General features: G+C 47.7%; 1 protein-coding gene across 3 annotated transcripts in view; it reads right to left on the reverse strand.

The window, feature by feature from the left end:
* Asgr2 (asialoglycoprotein receptor 2) overlaps positions 1-9,755 on the reverse strand; it is an 11,320-nt gene extending 1,565 nt beyond the window's left edge. The window contains exons 1-7 of one of the 3 annotated variants that reach the window (XM_023723432.1): positions 9,583-9,755; positions 8,806-8,942; positions 4,116-4,214; positions 3,798-3,893; positions 3,534-3,605; positions 2,948-3,034; positions 2,645-2,790 (exon numbers count right to left, since the gene is read on the reverse strand). In XM_023723432.1, coding sequence (XP_023579200.1) covers positions 2,645-2,790; positions 2,948-3,034; positions 3,534-3,605; positions 3,798-3,893; positions 4,116-4,214; positions 8,806-8,929 — 624 coding nt within the window. In that variant the 5' untranslated portion in view covers positions 8,930-8,942; positions 9,583-9,755. Of the gene's footprint in view, positions 1-2,644; positions 2,791-2,947; positions 3,035-3,533; positions 3,606-3,797; positions 3,894-4,097; positions 4,215-8,805; positions 8,943-9,582 lie in introns of all 3 variants that reach the window. The other 2 variants (XM_023723431.1, XM_023723434.1) reach the window with 2 other exon arrangements.

The following is a 9,755-nucleotide window of genomic DNA, read 5'->3' on the forward strand; positions in this document are numbered from 1 at the left end:
TCTCCTCTCTGTCTCTCTCTCTCCCTCTCCCTCTCCATCTCCATCTCTCTCCTCTCTCTCTCTTCTCTGTCTCCCTCTCCCTCTCCCTCTCCTCTCTCTCTCTCTCCCTCTCCATCTCTCTCTCCTCTCTGTCTCTGTCTCTTTCTCTGTCTCTCTCCTCTCTCCTCTCTCTCCCTCTCCCTCTCTCTCCCCCCTCACCTCTCTCTCCTCTGTCTCTCTCTCCCTCTCTCTCCTCTCTGTCTCTGTCTCTGTCTCTGTCTCTGTGTCTCTGTGTCTCTCTGTTTCTCTCTCTCTCTCTCTCTCTCTCTCTCTCTCTCTCTGTCTCTCTCTCCCCCCCATCTCCCTCTCCCTCTCCTTTTACCTCTCTCTCTTAATGTATTTGGTTGTTACAAGGTCTCATTATGCAGCAGAGACTCATAGTGATCCTCTTGTTTTCAGCCTCCCCAGCACCAGGATTACATGTGTACACCACTACACCTGGACTCAGTGGCCAGCTCAGTATGCCCTGGGGGTGGGGCTGGCAAGGCATGTGGGCCAGGGATTGAACTGCAGTCCCTGCACTTGCTTGCCTAAGCAGGTACTTTAGTCTGCAGCACTATCTCCAAAAGGCTTTCTCTTACACATAGGGATGTTCCTAGAAATTGAAGTCCCGTGGTTTAGTAGGTGAAGATGTGTCATCTAGTTTTGTGGAGGAAGCAGGGGGATGGGTTAACCAACAGAAACCTTATAATCCCCTTTGACACCATGTGAAGAGATTTTACTTGCATTTGGAGGACAGTTTCACTCACGCTGTTGAGACATAACTAAGGTTGCAGCTGGTCACCCCACCCAATAGCATGATCAGATGCAGTAGCATCCCTAAGTTCTAGGATCCTAAAGATAGGATGATGTCCTGTGCATGAAGGCTGCTCTCCACACTGAAAGGAGTCGACAGAGTTGGCAGAAGGAATCTGAAGACAGAATATTCTATTTGCTGCTATCTGTTACTACTTCCTGTCTGCAAATAAACTAAATAACTGAATAAAGAATCCATATCATCAAACCCAGGCCTCTGTACTAAGGAATAAAGAGCAATCAAATTGTGCTAGACAATCAGAGGAAACTGTCTAGGAGTATTCATTCCCCCCTCTTCCTGGGTGAAATACAGAGACAAAAGAATTGTGCCCATTCATAGCAGTGACAGAAGAGGAAGATCACCACTGATCACCTCTGAACTCAAAAGGGTTGCCAAAAAGGAAAGACGAAAACTTTCATTACTTGCTGCTATGAACACTGTGTCACCAAAGTTAGTGAAGGACCCCAAGAGACCTGGGTGAAAGCATGTTGAAAGCTATTGACTCAGTAGCTTTTGGGGTGATCATACCCCCAAGAAGTATGCTGGTTTTTCTTCACCTCACATCTGAAAAGTTACAGAAACTCTTAGTTTTTTACGCTAATAAGCTAGTCAGCCATTTATAGTTATAAAAGTTGTAATCCTAGCTCTTAGGAGGCTGAACGCAGGTGAATCACTACAAATCCGATCTACGTAGTGAGACCCTGTAGACCCTGTACTAACATACAAATAAGTAAAATAAATAATAAAGTTATAAAAGTAATTCCTAGAAATGAAATCATTTCAGGAAACATTAAATGGGACTCTGGCATTCACTTTATAATGATGAAAGCATAATCCAGCATAATCCACCAGGAAGACGTAACAGCTAGGAACTTGCGAACCATATCTTAGGCTGAATGACATGAAGTTAAAATTTTATAGGTCAAAATCAATTGAGTATTGATGATTTCAACCTAATCAGTAAAGCAAACTATGTTTGCCATCACTTCAGGTGTACAGTGTCATAGAGTCTCATGGATAAACAACAAGTATGTTCCTGGCTTCTGCCCCACGCAGCTTAATTGCTTTGGCAGTGCAGCACTTTCAAGTCCATACAGCACGAAGCCCCTGTAGACCTTACCAAAGAGGCGAGAGGGCTCGGAATTCTGGCTGTAAGATGTACCAGCTATGTGCCGAGTCACTTAACCTCTCTTGAGCCTCAGTGTCCTCATCTCAAAGTGAGGATAACAGAGATCTCAGCCCGACAGGGTTGTGCGGCTTAATGTGAACAGATGGAAGCACCCAGACGTAGGAAGCACTCACTACACGCTACCAATATCAACCTCCCTCTTCCAAAAACATCCTCTCTATTCTTCCCCACTGGCTCTTCTCCCAAACTTGCACGGTCAGGATTGCTCTCTTGTGGCAGTTGTGAGACACGGGGCTCCGTGGAGGGACGCAGTGACCCCTGGAGGAGACCCCTGGGTCTTGCTCATCCTATTGCTTTAACCCAAGTGATAAACGCATCTAAAGGTCAGCGCGGCCCAAAAGGAATCGAAGCCCTCCACTACATCCTTCTTCTCTGTCCTGGCCTCAAGGTCTAGCCACTGGCATTCTGTCTCCTGGCTGTCTCCTCCTCCCCTGGTCACATGGCTCCTGGCACAGTCTTCCACCATCAAGATTGCTCCTCTAAGCACCTCCCAGAGCTCTGACACACTTCTACTTCTGGACTCATATTTAGGTTAAAAAGAGTAAAAGCAAGCCAGACCAGACCTCTTGACTAAGCCTGTATTTGAGGTTTCCTCCTGGCTTTGGGAAGCTCAGCCTCACCTGCTCGTTCCAAGAGTTGATGACCACCAGGTGGGCACGCTCCAGCTGGCAGTACTGGCGGGCCTCAGGCCAGGTCATCCCAACACGAGAAAACCAATAGCAGTTGCCTTCATGCTCCACCCAGTTAATGGGGCAGCATTCTGTGCCTGAGGGGACCGGAGGGGGCCAGAAAGAGGTGAGATCTCACTGGAGGGCCAGCCGCCCTGGGACCAGAGGCTCCCTGGTGTACCATGGGAACAATAGAGAAGATGTTTTGGAAAAGAGAAGGTTGATATTGGTAGCACTTAGTGAATGCTTCCCTACCGTTACTCTGGAGGAATACCATCTGACAAGTCAGGGTGCGCAGATCCACTGGGAAGTGCTTCAGATGAAGGTTCAGGGTAGCGTGATCTAGGGAACAATGCATGGATAGCAGTGGCCAGAGGTGAGCCCCCATCCTCAGGCCCGGACACAAGCCTTTAGCTATCAGTACGGAAAGCACGTGCACGCACGCGCGCACGCACACACACACACACACACACACACACACACACACCACATAGCCCACATAAGCACATGGCCCACCATGTAATACCCATATGCCACACACTACACATGAAAAGATAGAGCATACCACACCTCACACTTACCATAAACACCACACAAAGCCCCCATAGACCTTACAAAAGAGGCCAAAGGGCTCCAAACTCTGGCTGCATCATGATGTACCTTTAGTAAGGTCTATGGGGGCTTTTGCTGCATGTACCTAAGCATACATCACTACCCCCAGATATCCCTCACACAGCATGAGACATACCACACATGTACAAATACATAGCATGGATACACACACCACACACAAAACCACACATAGCACCACACACACATACACACTTGGAAAATCTCTGACCTGTTTGGAGCTCTTTCTGCTTTTTCTCTACCTTGTTTCCCAAGGATCTCAACTTGTCATTTGCTGTGCCTCCTGCGAAAAAGAAACGAAGCTGTTCTGCCTCCTGCAGATGCCTCACACTCCTAGAGCAGAGCTGTGGCTTCTCAGCTTGTCCCTGGAAGCTGTCTGACCCCAGACTGCCTCCCCACAGCCCTGAACACACTCCTTTTGAAGACCCTATACAGAGCCCAGAACCCTCTTGTGCCAGCCACCCAGCGCACTCACCATGGGAGTCCAGAGCCTGGATCTCCAGCAGGGTGCTAGAGGAGAAATTGCTGAAAGCTTCTTTCAGGGCCCGCAGCTCCAGTTGCAGTTGTGCACCTTGTCAGGAGACAGGGGGACAGGGCAGGGCATGGGGCTGTCCGTGGGACTGTCCCCCTCACCACCCTTCACTGCCACCATCATTATTCCTACATTCACCCACCGCTGACCCCTCCTTTTGCCCAGCACATGCCCCCTACTGCCTCCACCTGGTCCCCTCTTTTCCCGTCCCTGCCCCTCCCCTGCCAGTCCTGTGACTCTCACTTTGGGACCCAGTCATACAAATGGCCACCAGCAACAGAACATTGAGACCCAGGGCAAGCAGACCGAGGCGGAAACTGGAGCAGAGGCGCTGCTGGAGGGGCCGGGGAGAGGATGGCCCTGTAAGAAAGGAGGTGTCAGGAGCCGGGCATCCAGGGTTGGGAGCTGGAGTGCAAGGCACATGAGCAGAGGGGCACAGACATCCAGTGCTGGAGAGCAATCCAGGCAGGAGAGGAAGCCAGGCCAGGGGCTGTGGGCAGGCGCTTGCTGGCTTCTGACTGTTGAGGCACTGAACACACATTTACATACTTGAGCCCAAATGAACATGGGTGTAACCCACTACTATTATGGACTACTGGACTATATTGGATTACTTTGCTGAATTCACGCACCTACAATATATGAATGGCAATGGAATACCCATCTCTGATGAAAGTAAACTAAAAAGGGGGATATACAGTTTTCGTTTCACTCTCACATTCATACATCCATGCACACACATTAGCACACACAGTCTCTCCTAAATATTCTCACACAATCACATACTGATGCACTCATTCTTCTTTTTTTTTTTTTTTTTTTTAAGATAGGGTCTTGCCAAGTTGCCCAGGCTGGCCTCAAACTTGCAATCCTCCTGCCTCAAGCTCCCAGCATGCTAGAATTACAGCCTCCTGTGTAATGATTGCTCCTCTCTGCCTTGGATCCTGGTTCATGTGGACTTCCCTCCCGCAACCATTATTTCCCAGCATGCCCACAGCTAAGAGGTTCAGGCAGGGGTCCAGAATTTTCCTTCTCAGGCCACCTCTTGCTGCCATCCTGAGTTGACATTGTTCCTGTGAGTGACCACTCCAAACTCTTGACTTTTTCAGGCCTCCCTCCACAGAAACCTTACTCAGAACCCCATCTTGACCCAGACAGGCTCTGCCTCTGACACTTCCTTCCTACACTCTGAGTATAGCCTCTCTGGTTCTCGCTTCTCCTATACCCTCCCCAGTGCCCTTGCATTCCTCTAAACATGTTGGAAACTTGATTCCCCGCTTAGAGTGTTAGGAGGGGGTCCTGATAGGGAGTGGCTAGATCACACAGGGTCTGTCCTCATGAATGGATTAATACTTATTGCAGGAGTAGATTATTTATAAGTTTCCCTCTTGCTGTCTTGCTCATCCTCTGTTATGGTTTGGGTCTAGATATCCCCCCAAAGCCTCATGTGGTCATAGGGCTTTTTCAGAAGAGAGTGAGTTTAGATCCTGAGGTTAGGGTGTGATCCTAGAGCTAAGCCTGTGTGATTGGCAAATCAGTCCCCTGATCTGTTTGGCATAGCCCTGGGTAGAGTTAAGGGTGTGAGTGCTATACCTGCGGGGGGTACCCTGCATACAACATAAGGGACAGAAAGAGTCTTGTCTACCCTGCTTGTTGCTTTGCAATTTTCTGCCTGCCATAACTGTTCTGTCAAGCCACTTTATCTTGGAACAAACTGATTATGGACTAGAACCTCTACCAAAGGTGAGCTAAATCAACCTTTCCCTCTTTCTCCTTGGGTGTCAGGTATTTTGTCTCAGCAATGAGAGAAAAATAACTAAAACACCCTTCCTTTGCCTTTCATGAGATGATGCAGTAAGGAGGTCTTCAATGGGGGGAAGGAATACAGCCTGCCAGCCTGCAGAACCACAAGTCAATAAATCTCTTTGTTATAAATTGTCCAGTCTCAAGTACTGTTATTGTGACCCACACAATGGGCAAGGACACACTCCCACCAGCATCTCTCCCTGAGTGGTCTCCCCCATCCAGCCTAGGATCCCACAGCTGAGCTCCTGTCTATACCCCTCAGTCCCACCAATGGAGAGGGCCCTTACTGTGCTTTGAAATCAATGCCCCACAGATCCCCAACTCTAGGTCGGCTCCAGCTGTACCACCAATGGGCTCAGCTATCCGGGATGCATCGTTCAGTTCCTTGGTGCCTCCCTGTTTTCAGGCATGAAATGGCAATAACAAAAGTAACATGTAAAGTGATGCTCAGGCAGTTCTAAAGTTAAAGAAATGTTCTGCCCAAAATGAAAACACAGGGGCTGGGGAGATAGCTCAGTAGAATAAGTACTTGCCTGGCAAGCTCAGGGTCCTGAGTTCAATCCCCGGTACCACAAAAAAACAAAAAAAAAACAAAAACAAAAAACACAGGGGCCAGATCAACCCTTTCCCAGAAACACCAAAATGAAAAACAACTATAAGACACAACAGTTTTCATGACACTGGACAACAAGCAGCAAAGGACACCGGCCCCTGAAAGACAGGAAATAGAAGAAATGAGTTTTCCAAGTGCTCTATCTTACTGCTTGGAGAGTCACGGAGTGACTCAGGTCACAGAGCAGGGAGAGGAAATCAAGGGAGAGTCCTGCAGACTCCCTGAGTTGAGGAGATGGAGGGGGAGTCTGAACCAAAGATGTTTAAGAGCTCACAGGATCAAACTGACTCCAAGTTACTTAGCTGCATCCCAGAAGAAAAAAAAAAAGCTGAAAAATACAAAGAGTAAAACAAAAATATCTAGAACCCAGCAAGACAAAATACACAATGCCTGGCATCCAGTAGAAGATCACAATGCATACAATGAAACAAGAAAACACAACTCATAATGAGGACGTTAATGAATCCATCAACATGGGCTGGGTCGAGCACTGTCTAAATGGAGCGGTAGAGCCCTGCTCTAGCATATGTGAAGTCCTGGGTTCAATCCTAGTTGCAGAGGAAGGTGTAGGAGCACCAATGGGACAATTAACAAATGTGACCTTTTTTTTTTTTTTTTTTTTTTTTTTTTTTTTTTTTTTTCGGAACCAGGGATTGAACTCAGATCCTTGAGTTTGCCAGTCAAGCGCTTATCTTACTGAGCCATCTCCCCGGCCCCTTACAAATGTGACATATTAATATACTCTTAAATGGAGTTCTTGACAGAAAGGAAAGGGATGGGAAAATATTAGAGGAAACACTGGTCAAAACATTTCCAAATTTGTTAGAAACTATAGATGAAAAGTCCCAGGAAGACTGGGAGGCAGTCAGCAGTGAAGTCTACTCCTGCAGTAGAGAAATGCATGGCTCACTTGTCTCTCACTGTTGGCCCTCATTCCATTTGGGCATGTTCCCACTCATTAAGTTCAGAAATTCAGGACTCTGTCCAAGGCCCCCAAACTCTGGATTCTCTCAACCTCAGAAAGTCCAGCAATAACCAAAGTCATTGCTGAAGACTTGCTAGTCCCAGGCACCATGTGGCCCCAGAATTGCAGAAGACAGTGAAGGCAGACATAGCGTTGTCCTCACGGAGCCCATAGATGAGTAGTAAAACTTGCCAGCTCACTGCCAAGGGAAGGAGAAGCTGCCAGTGGGCACGTACCCCTTCTGCCCACCCCTACTCTGCCCAGTGCCAACTTTCTCCCCTGCCGGCCCCAGGAATGAGGGATTGCTCCCAGCCCGGTTCCTCAATGTCCCTCCCTGAGCTCAAGGCCCAGCCCCTCCTCCTTCCACAGAAACCGGCTCTATCAGCAGCATCTACACAGAGCACCTCCTCCATCCTTGGCTCCTGCCCTTCTGCCTGGACCCACTCAGATCTCTCTTGCTTTAATACTTTTCCTAGTCACTCAGGCCTGCTTCAAGATTTGCTACAGAAAGATTTGAGCAGGAAGTTCAAGAGGAACAGGAATCTTCCACCCTCTCTGTGCTCATGTCCCCACCCACTCCAACTCACACAGAGTCTGAGCTAGCCCTGTGTTCCTTCTATCCACACACATGCAGAGGCAAACACACAGTGCTTACGTCCCTCACCATGGGAGGAGCAAGGAAGCCACGTGCAACTTCCAAGTGTCTCTCTCTCTTGACAGAAAGGAAAGGGATGGGAAAATATTAGAGCTCACAGGATCAAACTGACTCCAAGTTACTTAGCTGCATCCCAGAAGAAAAAAAAAAAAAAGCTGAAAAATACATAGAGTAAAACAAAAATATCTAGAACCCAACAAGACAAAATACACAATGCCCGGCATCCAGTAGAAGATCACAATGCATACAATGAAACAAGAAAACACAACTCATAATGAGGACGTTAATGAATCCATCAACATGGACTGGGTCAAGCACTGTCTAAATGGAGTGGTAGAGCCCTGCTCTAGCATATGTGAAGTCCTGGGTTCAATCCTAGTTGCAGGGGAGGGTGTAGGAGCATCAATGGGACAATTAACAAACGTGACCTTTTTTTTTGCGGAACCGGGGATTGAACCCAGATCCTTGAGTTTGCCAGTCAAGCGCTTATCCTACTGAGCCATCTCCCCAACCCCTTACAAATGTGACATATTAATATACTCTCTCTCTCTCTCTCTCTCTCTCTCACACACACACACACACACACACACACACACACACACACACCCTCTGTTAGAGGGCCTGCCCATCAGCTCAGTTGTTTAAGTGCCTGCTTAAACAAAGCAGTCAGGCTCAGGAGGCTGTGTTTGAATCCCCAGATCCTCAAGCCAAACCAGACCTGCCCTGAAGGCATCACGAGGTGACAAAAAAAAAAAAAAAATCCTACAGACCCTTTGTTAGCACAGCTGTCCACAGCTTATACCTAGAAGGACTTAGTCCCAGCTCAAAGTGATTATGACAGACCCCAGAGAGATGGGAAGTATTTAGCAACTGATTCAGGGTGCAGATGAAGCCCAGAAAACTGGACACTTGCCTTTCCAAAATGGATTTTCTCTCCTGGGATTCTGCCCAAAGTTGCCTGGCCCCTCACTATCACTGAGCTGATGGTCATCGTCCTCAGGCTCCAGCTGCTGGATGTCTTGAAAGTCCTTCTCCATGATGGGACCAGAGCTGGAGTCAGATCAGGGATGGAGTAGAGGTTGCAATCAGATCTGGAGCTTATGCTAAAATGCTAATTCTAGTGGAGGCTAATGGCATTGAGTCAGGCATGGGGAGTCAAACTGATAGGTTGGGCTGGATTTGAGACTAGAGATGAGTTCAGGGTAAAGATTTTAATATTTCAGGGTCCTTCCCCTTCTCAAGAGATAACTTAACCCATAATCTCAACACTCAGGGGTCTGATGCAGGAGGATTGCTGCAAGTTCAAGGTCAGCATGGGCTACAAAATGAGTTCAAACTTAGACTGAACCACATGAGAACCTGTCTCAAAGAAAGGAAGGAAGAGAGAAAGAGGAAAGAAAGAAAGAAAGAAAGAAAGAAAGAAAGAAAGAAAGAAAGAAAGAAAGAGAAAGAGAGAGGAAAAAAGAAAGAAAGAAAGAAAAATAGAAAGAAAGAAAGAAAGAAAAGAAAAGAAAAGAAAAGAAAAGAAAAGAAAAGAAAAGAAGTAGCTTAGCCCCTGACATGGCAGGGACCATCCCTCCATACTCAAGGATCAAACCACCCACATCTTCCCACCCAGCCCCACTGTCCCTAAACCAGTTTCCTAAATTCAAAGCATCCCCCACCCGTTTGTTTCCCCAACCTTGGTTACCAATTAAAGGTGTGAAGAGCTGGCTCCAGGTCCTGCAGGCAGCCTAGGCCCCAGAAAGGAAGAGGGGTTAAAACTGAGAGACCTTGGGCACGGGGTAGGTGCAAGATGAGAGAGGAAGAGGAAGCTCGTCCAGGCCAGGGTCCTGAGTGTCCAACTTGCTCTAACCTTGCATC

Source organism: Octodon degus, unplaced genomic scaffold, assembly GCF_000260255.1.
Source record: "Octodon degus isolate 3935 unplaced genomic scaffold, OctDeg1.0 scaffold00098, whole genome shotgun sequence".
Classification (NCBI taxonomy): Eukaryota; Metazoa; Chordata; class Mammalia; order Rodentia; family Octodontidae; genus Octodon; species Octodon degus.